At 41.9% G+C, this 20,121-nt stretch overlaps 1 protein-coding gene across 1 annotated transcript; it reads right to left on the reverse strand.

The window, feature by feature from the left end:
* Nucleotides 1–1,282: 1,282 nt before the first annotated feature.
* Nucleotides 1,283–20,111, reverse strand: PRELID3A (PRELI domain containing 3A). The gene is given in 7 exon segments (XM_039521726.1): nt 1,283–2,907; nt 2,910–2,976; nt 12,412–12,514; nt 12,609–12,679; nt 14,057–14,146; nt 14,539–14,707; nt 19,885–20,111. Coding segments are annotated over 7 exon segments (609 nt in total). The 5' UTR covers nt 19,917–20,111; the 3' UTR covers nt 1,283–2,830.
* Between the last annotated feature and the right edge of the window lie 10 nt (nt 20,112–20,121).

Consider the following 20,121-nt stretch of genomic DNA (forward strand, 5'->3'; position numbering starts at 1 on the left):
CCTGCTGGGGCCAGGAGACAGGACCAGAAGCTACATAAGGCAGCCATGGAGAATAGTGAGCCGCAAGGGAGATAGGAAGCAACTCAGGAGCTACAGTGGGGAGAGCACACACACACCCCTACAGGCTGAGATAAAGCAGTGTGGAGCAGCCCAAAGTGTGTGTCTGAACCAGATTGAAGGGGCAGCACCACTGGCTTTTCTAGAAGAGTTGATGAGAAGAGGTAGGATGGGACAGAAGCAGTCACATCCAAGACTGGAAGGTGCCAAGTAGCAAATGCTGCAGGGGTAGTTAAGCTGTGTTTTAATATCTGCACATTGATTTTTAAGGCTATCCTAAGCAACAATAACTCAGGCTTAACATAACAGCAATGTTAGGCACAATGCAAGGTTGATCAACAAACTGCAAGGGCCTAAGAGTGTCTGACTAGAGGCATTGTCTACACTGCAATAAGAAATACCCACCAGCTGGCCCATGTTAGTTGAATCAGGCTCGCAGAGCTATAAAACTGTACTGTAGACATTTGGCCTCAGACTGGAGCCTGGGCTCCAGGACCCTCACCCCTCACATCATGAAGGTCTACGGTATGATTGTATAGCTCTGAGAGCCCACTTCAGCTGACACAGGCCAGCCATGGCTGTTCTACTGCAGCATAGCCACACCTGTGCATTTAAACACCTCCCACCACAGGCATGTGTTGGGAAGTTGTAGTAATACAACTTCCCCCAAATCAGTCACACCTGTTTTATCTCATTTGCATAGGTGTGCCCATTGTGTCTCACTCATTTGTGCCAGGATGAAATGGCAAGGTAGTATCGGACTTTTTTTTTTTTTTTTTTAAAAACACACAAACTAGACCTTTCTGCATTTCCCTCTCCCCAGGAAAGGGCACCATGTAACACTTACAAGTTGTCCTTGTCCTTTGGAGAAAGACAACATATTCAGAACTAAGGCCTGGGAGAAAGTGTCCGTTTCATGGAGGAAACACCTGAGATCCATACAAAGACAAAAGGTAAATGTTTACTGCCACTGACTGGCTTCTGAAAAGCTAAGATTAAAGTCCTATAATCCAGCCAAAATTTTTTTTTTTTAAATAGAAATATTTACTTGGTAGTAAAGTGTACTTTGATAGTTATAGACCTACCTCTTAATTTAAAAAAAAAAAAGAGAACAACACTAGTATCAGCATAGTGTTTCTACAATTACCAAACTATATTGTGCATGTGTTTGGTGGGTTTTCCACCGAACTAGCATTGTATTTTAAAGCACTCAAATCAAAGCAAGTTATGGAACAATCATTTATTTTTATCATTAAAAAATATTTAAAATTTTCACTCAAAAGTAGTTTTCTAAACCATTTGTTCTGTTTGCACAAGGAATCAAGTCTTTGCAACAGACTGTTTCTTCAGTCTCTGCACACAAAAAAGACTTAATTTAAATTCAACAAATCAATAATTTACCCTTTAAGGCTGCATCAGAAACTTGTGGTGTTTTCAAACACTCATTTCTGTATCCATGTCAAAGAAAGATCAGTACCTGTAACAGTTTTGGATTTAACACTTTTTGGAAAGCAATCCAATTTATGTTTTTCCTGCAAATATTCTACTCTATAGGTGTTACTGGATTTTGCAATCTTGTTTTCCCAGACAGACGATAAAGGACTATGACCAGAAACATTTAAATGAGCCTAAAAAGGATTATTCATGCCAATGACAAAAATATTGTTAAAAAATGTAAATTAAAGACAAATACAAAGAAACACTGAAAGTTCATGGAAAGCTCTAGAGGGAAAAAAAAAAAACCTAGAGAAAGCCAACTCTGCTTCTCTCTCTCTCTCTGTACTCCTAAACTTTAATACCACATCTGTTACGGTTCAGAATGGATCTGAGTTTGCTGCCGAGTCTTCATGATATCTTTCTTTGTGGCATAAGAATCATTTTCACAGTAGTTAAGTGTTACAATCTGAATCAACAAAGATACTCTTCATTCAAATCACCTTGTAAAAAGTTGCATTTAGAAGTCAATAGTTTTCCAATGGTTTCCATGGAGGTATCAGTTGCTCTTCCAGAAAATTGGGGGGGGGGGGGGGGGGAGAAAAAAATCCACACAACTAGAGCCAGTGAATAAATATTACAAAAATAAATTATTATATCTTCTATCCCCACAAAGTCTAACTAAAAATCTACATTCACATCTAAATACTCACTACATCTGTTGGAGGTTTGTATCCAAACCTCCAAGACATAAATCACCTGTGTATCACATTCAGACACTGCATTTAACAATGCAAGAGTCAGTACCACCATGCAAGACCTAGCTTTTTCAGATAACCTGAGTAAATATCTCCATAACTTTACAGTGTGTGTCACTTTTTGCTATTCCACTTTGGCAGCAAAGACTAACACTAGATTCAGTGCTTTTATACCCATCCACCCTTCATAAAATACAGCAGCTGCTCTCTTTAAAGAAATTCTTAATAAATATATGTACACACATTTAAAAAAAAAGTGAGCACAAAAAACAGATGATATAACGTAGAAGAAACCTACTAGTTACTGCCTTTTTATAAAGGCGCATTTTGGCATTTTTAAGAATTGCCAGAAAGATTTTGTTTCAATGGGCTACAGCACGTGGGGTTATTTAAATAAAAATAAAAGAAAGCATAAAAGCTCACGTTAGTCTTCACTGGTCAAATAAGTTGATATGGAGGCTAGAGAGATCTAAAAATATTTTTCTCGAGTTCTGACATTCCTATGAACATACAAAAGACTGGCATTATCAGACAGAGAAGAGATTTAAGGAAATACAGTTCATGGAATAAAAGTTGTTCTGTCACAGTTCCTCGGTGTTCTGCAGCCTCAGTTCTCTGCTGCTGATGCCGCTGCCATTCCAGATTTCATGCTCTCTCGTGTCGATGATGTTAACTCCTCAAACTCTGTGTTTAGTTTGCTGATCACCCATTCCAGGGCATCTCGACCCTGTCAGAAAAAGACACAAATTTAGTATCAAAATGGATACAAGGCTACTTAAAATTAAAAAAACTTCCATTTCTTTCCTTTGTCAGACTTCAGAACCGCTCTAAAGGAAACTGGTTTTGCATTATTTGGGGGTTTATGTTGAGGTTTCAAGTTTTTACTGAAGCTTCATTAATCAGAGTTTGCATAACCTTCATCTTATGTGCAGAAAGTTAGTCCCATACCAAAGTGAGGTTATGGGAAAAGAGGGTCTATGTAAAATGACCTTCTAATTTAACAAGGTTGCTCACTGGTTACTTTAGCAATAAGGATGTTTTTACCATTTGCTTTTTCTGTTAGCATAGTAAAGACAACACTTGTATGGAGAGCAAGACAGATTCTAGTCCAGTTCATGCATCAGAATTGTTAAGAAATTTACATTTGGAGAATGTTTGATTATTGAAGATGAGAGCCAGAAAGAACCAAGCTGGACTTTCAGGTTAACTCAGCAGTTAAGGAAAAAACAGACAAACAAACCCACCCATCCACACAGACATTCCACTTGTCAGAACAAAATTTGATCGGAAAATGACTGTAGGAGGGTATCATGGAGTTTTAAGTTCATGAATGAGTCACTTTTAAGCATATAACTGGGCTAAGTTTTTAAAATTGCAACTACATTTTCTGTCACCCTGCCCTGTTCCTTCTTACTCCTAGAATATTTGAAGAAGGCCTCAGAGAAAACAAAGTGCTGTGACTAAGTGCAATTAAACTTAAATACAAGTGTGCAGCTCCTTTATTTTAATTGGCCACACAGAATGTGCACTGCCCAGTTTTGTGAGTTCAAGTAAGACAAGACTTATTTGACATGCTTATCTTGCTGGACTCTAGTGAGTCTCACACCCTTACTGAAGATTAGCTTTAAAATGAGAAATTTCTAGCCTAAAGTTAGATACAACTTTTTTTCCTTAATCAAAAGTAAGGAGGTGTAGAGCTTTAAAATTCCATTTACCCGGGGTGAGTAGACATTTTGCCCAGGTAAATAGGCTGAGTGAGACCAGGGAGACACTGGCCTCTGTCTGGCGGGGAGGGGAAAGGAAAGCCACAAAACCTCTCAAGCATGACTGCTTTAACAGGAAAGGTTGTTGCCATTAGCAGAGTGCCCCGGTGGAGAGAGGAATATTTGGTAGGTGCTGGGGCTCAGGCATTTCCTTCAGAGCAAAGGGGTGAGGGCAGCAGCACCCTGTAAAGTTGAGGGACTGGGGTAGAACTGATGGGGAGATGGAATTTAATTTATTTGAATGGCAGAACAGACCAAGGGAGCTGTTATTTAAGAGGGCAGAAGAAGTGATTTTTTCCCAGGGGAGTTAAGATATGTGGATGGAAATTCAGTATGCTTGGATCTGAGGGAATGGTGGCACAGGTACTTTCCCACCTGGCATATTAGGCTTAGGCTTCAAGCAAGTGTCAGAAGACTATCAAGTCCCCTTGGAGAGAAGTAAAAATCAAGCTCACCTTAACCTCATATCATTATTACCACAAAAGGCATCCTCTTGAGACTCAGTGGTTTTCAGTGGACATGCTGTCGTGTTCTTACTATTCTTAACTATTAACTCTTCACTTAACCACCTATGCATACGCCCTAATGAATGAAACAGCTATATATATGAGAGAGAGAGACCTATCTCACAGAATGACCCAAAAGGTCATTGAGTCCAGCCCCCTACCTTCACTAGCAGGACCAAGTACTGATTTTTGCCCCAGATCCCTAAGTGGGCCCCTCAAGGATTGAACTCACAACCCTGGGTTTAGCAGGCCAATGCTCAAACCACTGAGCTATCTGTGCCCCCACTAGATTAAAAGTACTCTGTTCATGCTAAAATGCATTCTAGGAAGAGCTACTACTAGGTCTGATTCAACAGTGCAGAATACAAGATGGCACCCAACTGAGCAGACATCAGAGGATAGGATTCTTCAGAACAATATTTCAGTAAGAACTGAACTCTTGCTGAGCTGCCTGTATCACAAGAAGCACCAGAATGTACGCTATGTGACTCAGTCGTTATGTCATTAGCTTTACAAACTGCAATGCATGCAAACAAGTTGAACAGCCGGGGGACCTTACTGATGCAGGAACAAAGAGGGTGTTACCCCTTAAGAGAGAGCACTGTGTACGTATATTTGCTATAAGATATTTTAAAGAGTCCCTAACCCACTGTCTCCTCTTCCCTAACCAGAGGGAACTGGAGTGGATGCATATTCCAATAACCAGTCAGTCTTTTTCAAGTTAAGAAAAATAAAAGACTGCACAAGCTTACAATGATATTTCCATTTAGCCACATTGAAAGAAAATTGATCATGAAATAGAAAGAGGCATCTTCAATCAGCAGGAAGAACATGCCAAGTTTAGAAATAAAGCCCTTTGTTATCCATATTGCTATATTGAGTTATTTAAGTTAGGGTTAGCAGTCAGTGTTCACTAGGAACTGCCCACACACTAGTAGACAGATTTTAAAGCATTAAAAACAGAAACCCATAGAATAAAAAATTCTCATTCCTGAGCCAAGACCAAGCATGAGACATTTCAGTTCCTACAGAAATTAGTGGCTCTGAAGTTAGCGTTTCCAGTGAGTGCCATCAACACATTAAAGGGACATCAACTTGCTAATTAAAACTGACTTCATTTTAGTCAGAGCAGGATCTCTTAAGTTTCCCCCCTACCCCCCGCTTCCCTGATGATATTTAGTAGCCTCAAGGGCCACAAACTCCCCACCAGCCAGTTTCCCCTCTGTGCACACAGTTGCCAACTTCAGTTTGTTTTGCTGGTACTAGTGCTGGCAAACCTTCTCTTGCAGGATATAAGGAAGCATGCACGTGAGCTACAACAGAGCAGTGCAGGCTGCTACATGCAACAGGAAATAAATGCACAACAAAATAGCAAAACAGTTTTTTCCCCCCTAATCTCTGTGAATATGACAGTTCAGTCAAACAAACCATGTAGAAATAACCTCAGGTACTAGCTTTTCAAAGCTATTTTTCAAGTTATTGTCCTTTTTGTTACAGGGACACTAATATACAAAGCACTGAAAGAAACAAGTAACACATTTAAACACTAAGAATGTTTAAGTCTGATCATATAGAGCAGTGGTCCCCAATGCAGTGCCTGCGGGTGCCATGGTGCCCGCCAGGGCATTTGTGCCCCCGCGTAGTGCCCAGCAGGGGAGAGAAGCCGGGGCCCCGCACCTGCCAGGGACAGAGAATTCCAGGGCTGCAGGCTGTGGGCGCCGGCGTTCTCTGTCCCTGGCAGGCGTGGGGCTGTGGTTTCTCTCCGTCTTCTCTGGGGCTGCAAGCGCCAGTGTTCTCTGTCCCCGGCAGGCACCAGGCCGCAGCTTCCCTCCGGCTTTGAAGCCGGAGAGAAGCCGGGCCCCCCGCGCCTGCCGGGGACAGAGAACTCCGGGGCTGCAAGCTTCATTCTATGTTAAAAGTAAGAATAAATAAACATATTTGGACCAGCAGTTCAACGTTTTACTTTCTTAAAATAAATAAGATGAAAACTGTTTATGATATTTATTTTGTAAAAACACCTTAATTTTTCTTAGAGATAGATTAAAAAAAAGAGCAAATTCACATGGTAAGGTGAAAGAGTAACTGCCGAATAATTTAATTAATACCTTTTACATGTCAAATTACCCTTTTTATCTTATGGATTCATATATTATGTAATATTAAATATGATTTTTTTGTATTATTTAATGTACAAATAAAAAATAAGCCTTGAAAAATTGTTGGCGCCCGCCACACTCTTCTGAAAACATGAATGTGCTACTGGCCACAAAAAGGTTGGGGACCACTGATAGAGAGTAGACTTTTACTAGCCAAAAAGTTAGCCAGCATCTTTTGGGTGGGACTCAGAACCACAGAATTCCTTCCAAGGGTTATAACCAGTCAGTCAATCATCCAAAGTATGTTTGTTGGTTTTCCAAAACAAATCAAATCAGTGAGGTATTTTCTCACAGCTCTGAAAAAAACTGCTTAAATCCATATAACTTAAGCATCAATGCACCATGGTGAGTAAATTTCAGAACAATTCTCCAGTGGAATCTAAGTTAATAAAGCTTCACCTCTACAATTTCTTTTAAAATTAAGGACCTGGGCAGTTCTACTCAGTAAAAAGTTAAAAACAGAATCTGACAAAGGACTGGAGTTTTATATGTAATACAATGTTATTTAAGTCCTACATTATATAAGACTTAAGCAAGCACATTCATAACCAAGCATGCACATTACATATGTTAGCACTAAATTATGCTTTCAATATTAGGTCAAATACTACTATAAAGATTTGTTATATCTTGGATAATTGATAGCAAACTGACTACTCCAGTTGAAGTTTTTGGAGAAGACAAAGCTTAATGGTTTGTCCAACTCAAGAATTTAGTGGCATGAAAAGTAAAGTTGAAAGCACACAGCCAGCATCTGCTGATTTTATAAGTCATATACATACACATCCCAAAATAAAATTATAAAGGAATGAAGGAGAAGAGTTATGAAAAAATGGTTTTAGGATTTTATCATTGGAAGTTTGTGGTTTCAATACAGGAATGACAGAGTTGAGCTAGGCTAGCTAATGGAAGGCAAGGTGGAAAGCACTATTTACTGTCTAGCATAAAAGTAACTATAAAAACTGTAACCACTTCTTTCCGCCCTGAAGTCTGAATATGAAAGAAAGCAGCACTTCCTACCATGAACAAACTGAAATGCATCTGAAAGTTAAATTTTACATAATCATGTTGCTTAAAGAAGGTCATTCATTTGTAACAGCAGCAAGCTAGGAAAGCAATTTAAGATGCTAAATGAGATTCTTATTGCAACTATACCAATTCATTCGAGTGAAATATGATCAGCTTCCACTTAAATTTTTCAACACCAACAGAAGCTCCGCCCCCCCCCCCCCCCATCCCATCTACCTCTTAAAAGTCTAATGAAAAGGAGGAGAACAGATCAATTCCTGTCAGGGAAGACAAAGCAAGTAGCGTTAACTCTGTGCTGAAGAATATGCTTGTTAGGCACCTGTTTTGAGAAAACCAACCCTAAACACATTTTTATAAGGCTGATTCCATTAACCAAACATTTTTTGGTTAATTTCTTTAGATAACTGTTCTTATGTAGTTGAATTTAACTGACCATGCTGGTGTGGGCCCCTATTAAAAAGGGGGGCACATTCACATGCCTAGGTACCTGCAGTAACCTATTATTTACATGTATAAGAAGCAATACTATGGTACAAAAGCACTGCAGTACATGTAGGAATAACTAAGGTCTGCCCTTCCACTGATATAGTGGATTTGGACTACTTGACCCATTCTAGGTCACAATGAAAAAAAAAAAAAAAAAACCATATGATTCTAGAATTATGAGAACAAGTTTGCCATTCCTGAATGTAACTGATTATATTACAATAGATGCAAGCTAATGTACACATATATTTAAAAAAAAAATCACATCACAACAGTCCATGCACACATTTGCTAGAAAGCTGAAATGCTGTACCGAGATAGTGAATGCCGGAGTTACCACTAGTTAGTACAAACTGCAGATGTAGAGATAGACTGCTAGCTTAGAGCGCTTTCAGAATTTTGAATTATCCACTCAATAGCATCCCACCCCTGGAGTAACACAGAAAAGATTAACACATGGCACAACATTCATCTTTCATCATTGCAGTATTCAGGCATCAGGCCTGCAATCTCAAACCCTCAAAGCAAAATTCAATATTTACATCAGCATTTCAAGATACATCAGGAAATACTTTCCAGTAAAGCTTTTGCCATGTCTAAGCAGACTTCTGAAAGCACAGAAACTCAGTCTTGTGCTTCTGCAGTCACCATCTCCTTCAAAGTAGATCTGCTTGTTAGTAATGAAAGGGCTGAAAACACAAATTCCTGCCAAGTTAAGCATCTCTGAATGGATTTAGCTGCCTTAGAAAGGACAAGAAGGTACTGTTCCACCATTTGACACTTGGCTACGAAGATGTTTAAAAGTCTTATATGGAAGGAGCCCTTTTCTAATTTGGCTTTCTACATATGTCAGATATTTTTTGAGTGGGCTGTTGGCAAACCAAAGATTTAACCGCAGTTATGAGTGTCAGAGGATGGTGAGATCACAGCATGTACCCCATTACTCTAAGTGGAATTGGAGGAGAGAATTGTAAAAAGTTTAAGTGGAGAGACGTTTATGGCCATCAAACTAAAATACAATCTACACTCTTGAAATTCAACTAGCCACTTTTCTCCCTCTCCCCAAACCCTGCAGTTCATCCACTTAATCCTCAACCTTAGCACACTTTATTTCTGCCAGTCTATCCCCTAACACCCCTTTACTATTTCCGCAGGGAAGTGCACTGTAGGGATGAAGCAAACATTCAGATTCCCTCCTCTTCTCACTCCCTGCGATATCCTTCTGGCCAAGAAGGGCTGAATGTTCATCAGTCTAAGGGCTGGTCTACACTACGCGTTTATACCGAATTTAGCAGCGTTAAACCGAATTAACCCTGCACCCGTCCACACAACGAAGCCCTATATGTCGATATAAAGGGCTCTTTAAACCGATTTCTGTACTCCTCCCCGATGAGGAGAGTAGCGCTGAAATCGGTATTGCCATGTCGGATTAGGGTTAGTGTGGCCGTAATTCTGGGCGGTATCCCACAGTGCACCATTGTGACCGCTCTGGAAAACAATCTGAACTCGGCTGCACTGGCCAGGTAGACAGGAAAAGCCCTGCGAACTTTTGAATTTCATTTCCTGTTTGCCCAGCGTGGAGCTGTGATCAGCACGGGTGGCAAAGCAGTCCCAAATCCAAGCATGGACCCTAAGGGAGATACCTGATCTGATTGCTGTATGGGGAGACAAATCTGTTCTATCAGAGCTCTGTTACAGAAGACAAAATGCCAAAGCATTTGAAAAAGTCTCCAGACTATGATAGACAGAGGCCGCAGCAGGGAGTCAGCACAGTGCTGCCTGAGAAGCGTAACGGAAAGCCAAAGAATCAAATGGACGCTCATGGAGGGAGAGAGGGTGGACTGAGGACTCCAGCTATCCCACAGTCCCCTCAGTCTCTGAAAAGCATTTGCATTCTTGGCTGAGCTCCCAATGTCTGAAGGTTCAAAAACATTTTCCCAGGTGTTTCAGGGTATATGTCGTCAATGTACTCCCCAGAAAGAAAAGGGGAAAAAATCGTTTCTCGCCTTTTTTCAATGTCACCCTATGTCTACTGCATGCTGCTGGTAGATGGGGTGCTGCAGCGCTGAACAGCAGCAGCCCGTCCCCAGTGGCAGACGGTGCAAAATGACTGGTATCCATCGTCATCATCAGCCCGTGAGTGCTCTTGGCTGGCCTCGGTGAGGTCGGCTGGGGGCGCCTGGGCAAAAATGGGAATGACTCCTGGTCATTCCCGGCAGACAGTACAAAACGCTTGGTAACCGTCCTCTTCATAGCAGCTGGAGGCTGAGCTCCATCAGCCCCCCCTCTTCATGTATAAAGAAGATTCTGTACTGCCTGGCCTATAATAGCAGTGGGAGGCTGCCTCCCCCTCATTTTATCTCACTAAAAAGTCAGTGTTTCTTATTCCTGCATTCTTTATTATTTCATCACACAAATGGAGGGACACTGCCATGGTAGCCCAGGAGGGTTGGGGGAGGAGGGAAGCAACGAGTGGTGTTGTTGCAGGGGCACCCCCTAGAATGGCATGCAGCTCATCATTTCTGCAGAATCTCTGGGGCTCTGACTTGGAGTGGCTGTGCTCTCTGGTTCTCTAATAGACTTGCCCCATATTCTAGGCAGGACTGACTATTTTTAGACAAAACAAAGAAGGGAATGACCTGGGGAAGTCATTCCCATTTTTGTCCATGCGCCCCCGGCCGACCTCAGCGAGGCCAGCCAGGAGCACCCATGACAGCAGCAGACGGTGCAAAATAACCGATAACCGTCATCTCATCGCCAATTTCCAATTGCAGACGGTGCTATAGCTGGTAACCGTCTCTGCTACCTTGCAAAGGCAAATGAATGCTGCTGTGTAGCAGTGCAGTACCGCGTCTGTCAGCAGCATCCAGTACACATACAGTGACAGTGACAAAAGGCTAAACGGGCTCCACGTGCACTCGACTTTATACAATCTGTTTTAAAAAAAACGCTTTCTGTAAAATCGGAATAATCCTGTAGTGTAGACATACCCTAAGGCTGGACATCAAGTGACAGAAGCAGCATCGCTGTCTAGTGATATCCTACTTTCAGGGGTAAGGGGCTGGCCAAGGCACATACTACCTGGGATGGCATCGGGAAGTAAGTCTGGATCTGAACTGCCACTACCCAACCAGGCCAGATCCCACTTGTATTTGTGCACCACATCCCACTCGCCCTCACATCTGTCTCACTGCTCCCTCCTTCGCTGTTTGTCCTTCCCATCCTTACACCTGACCCATGTTCTGTCACACCACATTCATTTTAGTCTGCTGCTCTTCCTCCAGAGGTGCTAGTGGAGAGGTACAGGTGTGATCCTCCACTGATTTCTAGTAGTATGAGAGCAAGACAGAGTGCCCCCAACAGTAGCAAATAACCACTCCCAAAGCCCTACCTGGAGTGTCTGAGCATGACTTTGGGATGAACAGAGCTCTTTTTCTATGCCTTGCAGATTAACACAAATTGGGGAATTTACTTACAACAGGGAGTACACAAATTGGCCTAGGTTCCCCCCCCTTCTCATCAAAAACATCAGGTAATTTAATCTCTGTGCAGAACTGCTTGTATAAAACTAAGCTGGATGATTTCAGGTCATAGACGAAGGGACGGTGCACATGTAGCATAATGGGCAGATAAGAATTCGAACAAATTAGATTGTGCTGAGCACAGTCTGCAATCAGTGTGAGCAGTGTTGAATTTTGTGAATTAATTTTCCATTCGGTCATTATAGACATCTTTGCTGGTAGCTTTTTTAACCATTTGAACTGTGGCACCTTAAAGGCTAATAGATTTATTTGGGCATAAGCTTCCATGGGTAAAAAAAACCTCACTACTTTAGACGGATCTGAAGTAGTGAGGTTTTTTACCCATGGAAGCTTATGCCCAAATAAATCTATTAGCCTTTAAGGTGCCACCGGACTCCTTGTTGTTTTTGTGGATACAGACTAACACAGCTACCCCCTGATATTTGAACTGTGACATGAGGGTTTAAGAGCTGCTTGGGTAACAGTCTCTAACAATGGGAACATTACAGACAGGTTAGCCTGCATTTAAAAGCTAATTAACAAGTACTGCATTTCCTGCTTCTGGTGACATTTACAGGAACAACAAGAAGTTAATGGTTAAAAAAAAGTGGTACACACTTAGGGTCCAATCCTGCAGGTCTGAGCCTTAAGCATGGTATTCAGCAGTACAAGCGCTCAAGAATTATTGCACAAAAGCATACCTTTCTAGCATTGGAGGATATTGTGTTGGCCATTAAACTTTCCAAATAACTACTCAGGCTAACGCCTTTTACAGTAATAATTGCTTCTTGAGTTAGCACAGTCCTGCAATGAAAGAAAGAAAATAAAGCTTAATTGGTACAGAAAAGGAGCAATATACCCTCTCTCACAAACAGACAGACCCCCGACCCCAACTTACTTTTCTGGGTTTTCAGGATGAGGCGTGTAAACCAATCTCTCATCAACGGACACCAAATTTGTGAGAGTAATCTTAAAAACAAAAAAACAAAAAAATCCTCAGAGGAAACAGCAAAGAGGAGAAACACTATCAGCAATTCAGTAGCACCAACTGGTGCTTCAATATCCTTAACAGCAGAAAACAGGACAGTTACTGTACTTTGTAACAGCACAATTATAATTGTCAATAATAATTCAGAGGTGGTTTGTCTTCTCCTATTGCCAATCCAGTTACAGCTAGGTACCGTATATTCCGGCGTATAAGACGACTTTCTATATTAAAAAACAACCCCCCAAAATCGGAAGTCGTCTTATACGCCGGGTATAACAGCGGGCGGCTGGGATTTAAAAGGCTCTGGGCTCCCCGCCGCAGCGGGCAGCCCAGAGCCCTCTGATTCCCAGCCGCGGCTGGGATTTAAAAGGCTCTGGGCTCCCCGCCGCAGCGGGCAGCCCAGAGCCCTCTGATTCCCAGCCGCGGCTGGGATTTAAAAGGATCTGGGCTCCCCGCTGCAGCGGGCAGCCCAGACCCTCTGACTCCCGGCCGCGGCTGGGATTTAAAAGACGACCTCGGAAGGGGGGGTCGTCTTATAGGGCGAGTATAGCCCAAAAACCTATATTTTAACTCTAAAATTAGGGGGTCGTCTTATACGCCCCGTCGCCCTATACGCCGGAAAATACGGTAACCTTTGCCTTTCACTAGGTCTCTCTATATTCCATGTTGTCCAACACAATTCAGGTAGCTTTCCAGTAACATTTCTGAATGTTGAACCAAGTCTGAATGTCAGTATGTTTGCAACGGCAAGCTTTTTAATCCAGGCTTTTGAGGAAAATAAGCAGCCTTACCAATCACACACAAAACATGTACTTAGGAAAGTCCCTAAGCCTACATTTACTGTACAAAAACAAGACTCTTACTGAAATCGTAGATTTAAAATGTGATAAGTTTGAAGGACATTAGAATACAACATAACAGTTTGCAAATTTCAACAAGATTAAAGTTTTGCAATATAGTTCTAAATGTATTTCTGCTGCTGCTTATGGAAATAATTTCTTTGGCCAGCATGTTTTATTCTCCAATACATAAGTCTGTCATTTCTGCTTTCTCAGAAGACAGTTTCACCTGATGTCAAAGTTACACCCATACAAATATTTTATACTGCCTACGCATTTAAAGTTGCCTACTCATGCAAAGAAGCAGCCAACAGCAACTGAAAAAGGAAATGTTATTTAAAAATTTGGCAACCCAGAAAAGCTTCACATTGAAAATGCCTGTCTTTGTTTGACAGCTGTGAGTGCAAGCTTGTGCATTTCTGAAAGCTTTGCATTCTTTTGTATTGCAAATAAGCAGGCGGTTGTTCTATTCCCCTACAGCCATTACCAAAAGCTTCCTGACCTCACTTAGTCACTTACATTCGTGGAGCAGAGTTCCATTTTCTTTTCTACTGGATCTACCACTGAATGTTCTTTAATGTATGTCAAAGTCCTACTTGTTCCCAAAATCTAGAAGACAAAACATTCTATTTAAATATTCAACATGACACCAGAACAAATTACAAAAAGGTTTTCTGTGTTCTAAACGACTACTTTTACAGATTTATGTTGTGGTTGTACATGAGCACCCTGATCAGGATCAAGACTTCAACATGCTGAGTGCTAGGCAATCACACAAAGTGACATAGTCCCTGCCTGGAAGATACTACCATCGAAATTTAATTAACATTTCAGGAAACACTGCAATGCATTCATTGCAAGAGATGTGCTGCTATATCATTACATTTTCCTTATGATTTCTGGAAAAGGCATTTCCTATAAATTCAGAGTTGAGATCCCAGAGGATGAAGTGTTTAAATGCATTACATCGTCAGGTACTCATTCAACATATAAAAACATACCGCTTTTACAATACTTGGTAGTCCCCACTCTGTGCTGAGAAGTCGGTGACTATGTAACCTTCCCTGGTTATCGAGGCTTCTGTCTATCACATCTACTCCTACCACACATGGATTCATGGGATTGGGATATTTTCTCATAGCAGCTTTGATAACTGTATCCCATGGGTGTCTAGGGAAAAAAAGACAGATGAATATTGTTAATGAAATACATAAATACTAAGATCGAATGAGTGGTGCAGACTTATCTGGGGTATTGGGTGAAGTACTGGTCACCTTGTGCCTCAAAAACAAATATTGCTGATTTGAGGGGGAGGGGGCTCAGAAGGTCTATTAAAATAGTTAGGGGCATGGAAGAATTTTTACATGGAAAGATTAAAAAGACAGATTGTCATGTCTCCTCTTATTTGTTTACTTGGAAAGGAAACCAAGGTACATAAAATGAGGAAGTTATAGTGAAGATAGACAGGAAAAACAGAAGCTCCTGATCTAACAAGAACAAGGTGACATTTGCTGAAGTTAAAAAATGGCAAATTCAGAACAATTAATAGGAAATCATTTACATGTTGCATGGAAAAGTAACAGTAGAACTCACTACCAAAGGATACGGAGGCAAAAAGGAATAATAAATATCTGGGTAATGCTAACAAATTTTGGAAGCAATATTAAGCCTCATGTTTCAGGATCTAAACCAATCTCTAACCATTTGGGACTAGAGGAAACCTAGTACATGGGGCAGATCATCCCACACCCACCTACTGTGTGGTTTTGGCACCTTCTCTGAAATATCTGGTGCTGGCCACAGTCAGATACAAGAGAGACAAGACTGGACTAGATAGACCATGGGCTTGCTCCAGTATGGAAATTCTTCTGTTCTTAAACAATACTGACAGTGTTGAAAGAATACCTGATAGTTTGTGCAAGTGTACTTTGTATTGCATACATATTATACATGAGCAACCTGTTCCAAAGTGATTATTGATGGTCTAACTTGAGAACTAGTAAAAAGGGTGGCGGGGAAGATGGAACAGGCTGAGTAATAGATAATGGGTGCTTGATAAGTTACGTTTGTTCCAGCAATGTGGGGTTAATGTAAGCTTTACCTAAGAGTAGAAGAGACAAGGTGGATGAGGAACTCTCTTTTATTGGGCCAGCTTCTACAGGTTAAAGAGATAAGCTTTCAAACTTACATAGAACTCTTCTTCAGGTCTAGGAAAAAGACTGCATAAGCTCAACAGCTTGTCTCTTTCACCCAATAAAAGGTGCAACCTCATCCACCTTGTCTCTCCAATATCCCAGGACTAAAACGGCAAACAAACAGATTTATGAGGTCATGTTCTCCATGCTAAAGCTGGCCTCCTCGAAAACTTCTTTCAATGTTCTAGGGTTGTGGAGACTGGTACTCACCTTACCTTCAGCTCTTGCTATTCACATGTAAAGAAGGCCCCCCACTACATTAGCAAAGTGACAGTGTCAAGAATACGTTTCCCCTAAGCCCTCAGCAGCCTCTGAACTAAACACCATATTCCACCAGATCTTTATCAAAATTTCTTTAACAGTTTTGCTTCATCTAAACTAGCAGACCAACCACTGAAAGCCAAATACAGCTGAGGTCCACACACCTGCTACCCACAGCTACTGTCTGCAGTAGGATTCTCTCATTTTGTAAATCAGCTGTTACTCCACAGAGCAAGCTCAAGTCCAGCTAAACCAACACAAACTACAGTGGTTTCTCTCAGGTATTTTCTGCACTGAAGTTTTCCATATTACTAACACTTGTTCAGCTCCACTGCTGTTAGCAGGTGAGGCTCTGCAGTGGAAAAAAAAAGTTAGAGAATAAAAGACAAGTGCAAGCACCAGGCAAAAGGTGTTGCTATGTGGAGGTGTTAAAACCCTTACAAGAATAAGCATTGCAACAGTAAATTTTATACAACTGACTACTGTTTTCATTGCACATAGTCAGGACCTCCAAGGCAAACAGCCTTATTCATGTTCTGAAGTCTTGAAAGTCAGGTCCGAAGGCCCAGCTTTTCAAGGTCAGTAACAAGGTGTTCTCAGAGGCTCTAACTTTTGACGTCACTCCCCTCAATGCCAGAATTTGATTTGATGTTTAATTCAAACTTCTGACTAAACAGTATTTTGTCTTTTTTATTGGAGACCTTTAAATAGGTGAGGTTTCATGAAGAGTAAGATATTGAGTCATTTTGACATACACACAAAACTTTGTTATAGGAGCTATATTAGATAAATAATGGAAGAGAGTTTCAGTTTTGAATTAGACTACAGCTTAACTCCCCCATGTAGGAAGGCATCTACAAAACATTCCTCTATAACACTAACTCTCTCACACACACACAAATGGAGTTTTGCAAACATCTCCAGCATGAACAGGAAAAACAAAGTGGTCCTTCAGCTTCAAATGGGGAAATATATATTTTGTTTTAAAGTAAAAGTTCCTTCCCCCATTCCTAGACCTTGCTCTCTACTAAAAGATACGCATGAACTGGTCTTCATATTATCATCAGGAATTATGTAATGTAACATGAACATAAAACTAAGCATAAAGGTGATTAACAAAGGCAAGATGTCCTTGAAGACTTTCAAGGAGCTAAAGGCCATTTTACTAATCTCTGATCTAACTACACTCACACACATTGCAGCATACATTTTGCAGGCCTCACACTCTGCAATCTAATTTTCACATAGCATCAAGAAAGTATTATGTTCCACAAATAACTGATTTTCAAGTCAAGCTCTGCAGTTGCTCAAAACAGAAGTTGAGCCACGCAAGAGAAACCTTTATTAGTACCAATCTTTAATTTTACACTAGAAGTTTTGGTTTACACATCATAACTTCAGGTGTCAAAATCCTGAGGCTAGATCTTTGTCCACATACCAAATGTACGCCAGCTTATCTGAAGTTATTTAAGTAAATGACGCTAAACCAGTACAAACCCCTATACTACGAAAATTTCACAAAAATTTTAGATTGCTGCTAACATCATTCTAGCTTCACCTATGTTAGCAACTATGAGAGCCCCAGCATAGGGGGCTTTCAATGACATTTTAAAACACTCTGGGTATGTCTACATTGCAATAAAGTACCCACAGCTGGCCCATGTCAGCTGACTCTTTGTCATGGGGCTTGAACTGCTGGGCTATAAAATTGTAATGTAGACTCCCCCCCACCCCCTTTCATGGGGTCCCAGCACCCAGTCTCCGACCCAAATGCCTACACTGCAATTTTATAGCTCTGCAACCAAAGCTAGAGTCAGCTGACAAAGGCAAACCATGCAGTGTAGACATAGCATATCTAATCAACAGAGGGTCTGTGCCAGGCTAGATGACATGGAGCTTTAAACACAGATGGTACGCCTACATTAAGGCTCCCAAAGTTGCTAACACTGGTAAAGCAAGACTGGAGTTTGCAATAATGGGCCATTTTTTAAATCCCTCCTCAAAACCCACTTCCATCAGGTTGGAAGAACTGGGTGGTGATAAGCACCCAGTTTCTTTTCTCTTTCCTCCCCCCTCCCCACTGTAGTCCATTAAAAATAAATAAATAATTAAATAAAAATTAAAAAAAAAGAAAAAAAAAGGCACACACAACTACAAGCTTCATCTGGCACTACAGAGTCACATTCTGAACTTACTCTCCTCTTCCCTCTCCCTCCTTGCCCAGTATCTCCTAGGTTTATCCAGTCTAGACTGTAGCGTCCTAGGAAACAGGGACTATATTATATTTCTTTACAGTGAGGCTATGACTTCACTGACTTTAAAAAAAACAAAACAAAAAAAAAAACACACACAAAAAAAACCCACCACAAGCTTATACCTACGAATCTGTGCCACAACATATAAACAAACACAAAAAGGAAGCCACTGTTTTGAAATATCCAAGCCATCATCACTGAAGTTCATAGCCTGTTATCTACGGATGTTTCCCAGTATGATGTGGCTAGACTTTGACACACAAGTATTCTCAAACTTTGCTACCAATTATTCAGTTTTCATTTTGTCTGACAACCATTTTTGCAGTTAAATGCTTCACTTATATGAAGAACAACATGAAATAAATGACAAAGTAAGTTATTAACTTTGAAGGTTAGCAGCTCATTGAAGGTATTTTGTGGATTACTTAAAAACACATAACAAAAGGGGTGGGGACATACACAAAATGTTACAATAATTCAGTTTTAATCTGTTCATACCTTTTAGGAGAATCAACTACATCTGTGTTTTCTCTAATATTATGAAAGCCTATGCCTTAATGCCAAATAATGTAATGGTTTTGTCAGTTTCATAACTCTGCCCTTTTAGAGTCTTATTTCCTGCATACCTTGGCAAACAGATGACAGATGTGGAAACCTTTCATGCTGCTTTCAGCCCTTGTCTATACAGGAAAGTTTCAGCATAATTTGGGGGGCGGGGGGTGAATGTAAACCAATGTAGTTATACCAGCAGAACTCCCTGGAAAACACTTATTCTATTATAAGAGCTTCTTTGGTGGTTAAGAAGTGGTTTACACTAAGGTGAAAAAAGCCACTCTTTTACGGGAGTAATAATGTCCACAAGGGGTCACACCAGTATTATCGGTAAAACTTCCCCATTAGACAAGCTCTCAGTCATCCCTCTCATGTTGGTATGGAAATTTTGCAGGGCTCTCCATACTGCATTGCCACCAGCTGCATCCCCTTTGAACAGCAAGATGTACTCCTCACTCAGTGAGAGCTGCGCACAATCTTAACTTTAACTACAAAAAGACCTCATGATCAGTTAAAAGAACAGGAGTACTTGTGGCACCTTAAAGACTAACATGATCAGTTAGTTTCTTAGAATTAAAAAAGGGGAACTGCGGAGCTGATGACACGTCCTGCAACCCACGCAATGATACAGAGAAAGAGACAGAGTCGCAGCACAGGCTGATAAGCAAAGTTAAGGCCACTGCAGTAACGGCAGGTCATAGTTCACACTCTGTAGGTCTATGTGGTGCCAGCTGTCACCTGGCTCTGCCACTGAGCGGCGGGGTGACCTCGGACGAGTCAAACCCCACTCTGTGCCTCAGTTTCCTCAGCTATGATCTAGGGCTAAATGACATTTCCCGGCCCATGGGCGAAGGGGGCTGGGTAAGGGCTGGAGTATCATAGCGCCGGGGTGGCGCTCAGCCCCGTGACCGGCGCGGCCCGCAGCCCCGGATTGCGAACCGAGTCCCCACGGGCACAGACCGGCGTCTGGCCCGGTAACGGCGGACTCACAGCCCGGGGCGGCAGGGCCGGCGCGCTACCGGCCTGCAGGAATCACCGCCCCGCCCTGAAGTCAGGGGCCGGCGCCCCAGCTCCCGCCGCTCACCCGAACACGTGCTCCGAGCTCCAGATCTTCATCGCTCCGCCGCGGTGCCCGGCGCGCGAGCCCCAATGGCGACCTCCCAAGCGCTCGCTCAGGGCAGAGAACGAGCCGGCTCGGCGGGGGCGGGGCCGGGGCCGTGACGCAAGCAGGGGGCGGGACGCACCGAGCCGGGAACAGAGTGTTCCGGGCAGGCTCCCAATTGCCTCACGGGTGGGAGGGGCGCGCGGGACGCCAGAAAGA

This window comes from Mauremys reevesii, linkage group 2, assembly GCF_016161935.1.
Source record: "Mauremys reevesii isolate NIE-2019 linkage group 2, ASM1616193v1, whole genome shotgun sequence".
Taxonomy (NCBI): domain Eukaryota; kingdom Metazoa; phylum Chordata; order Testudines; family Geoemydidae; genus Mauremys; species Mauremys reevesii.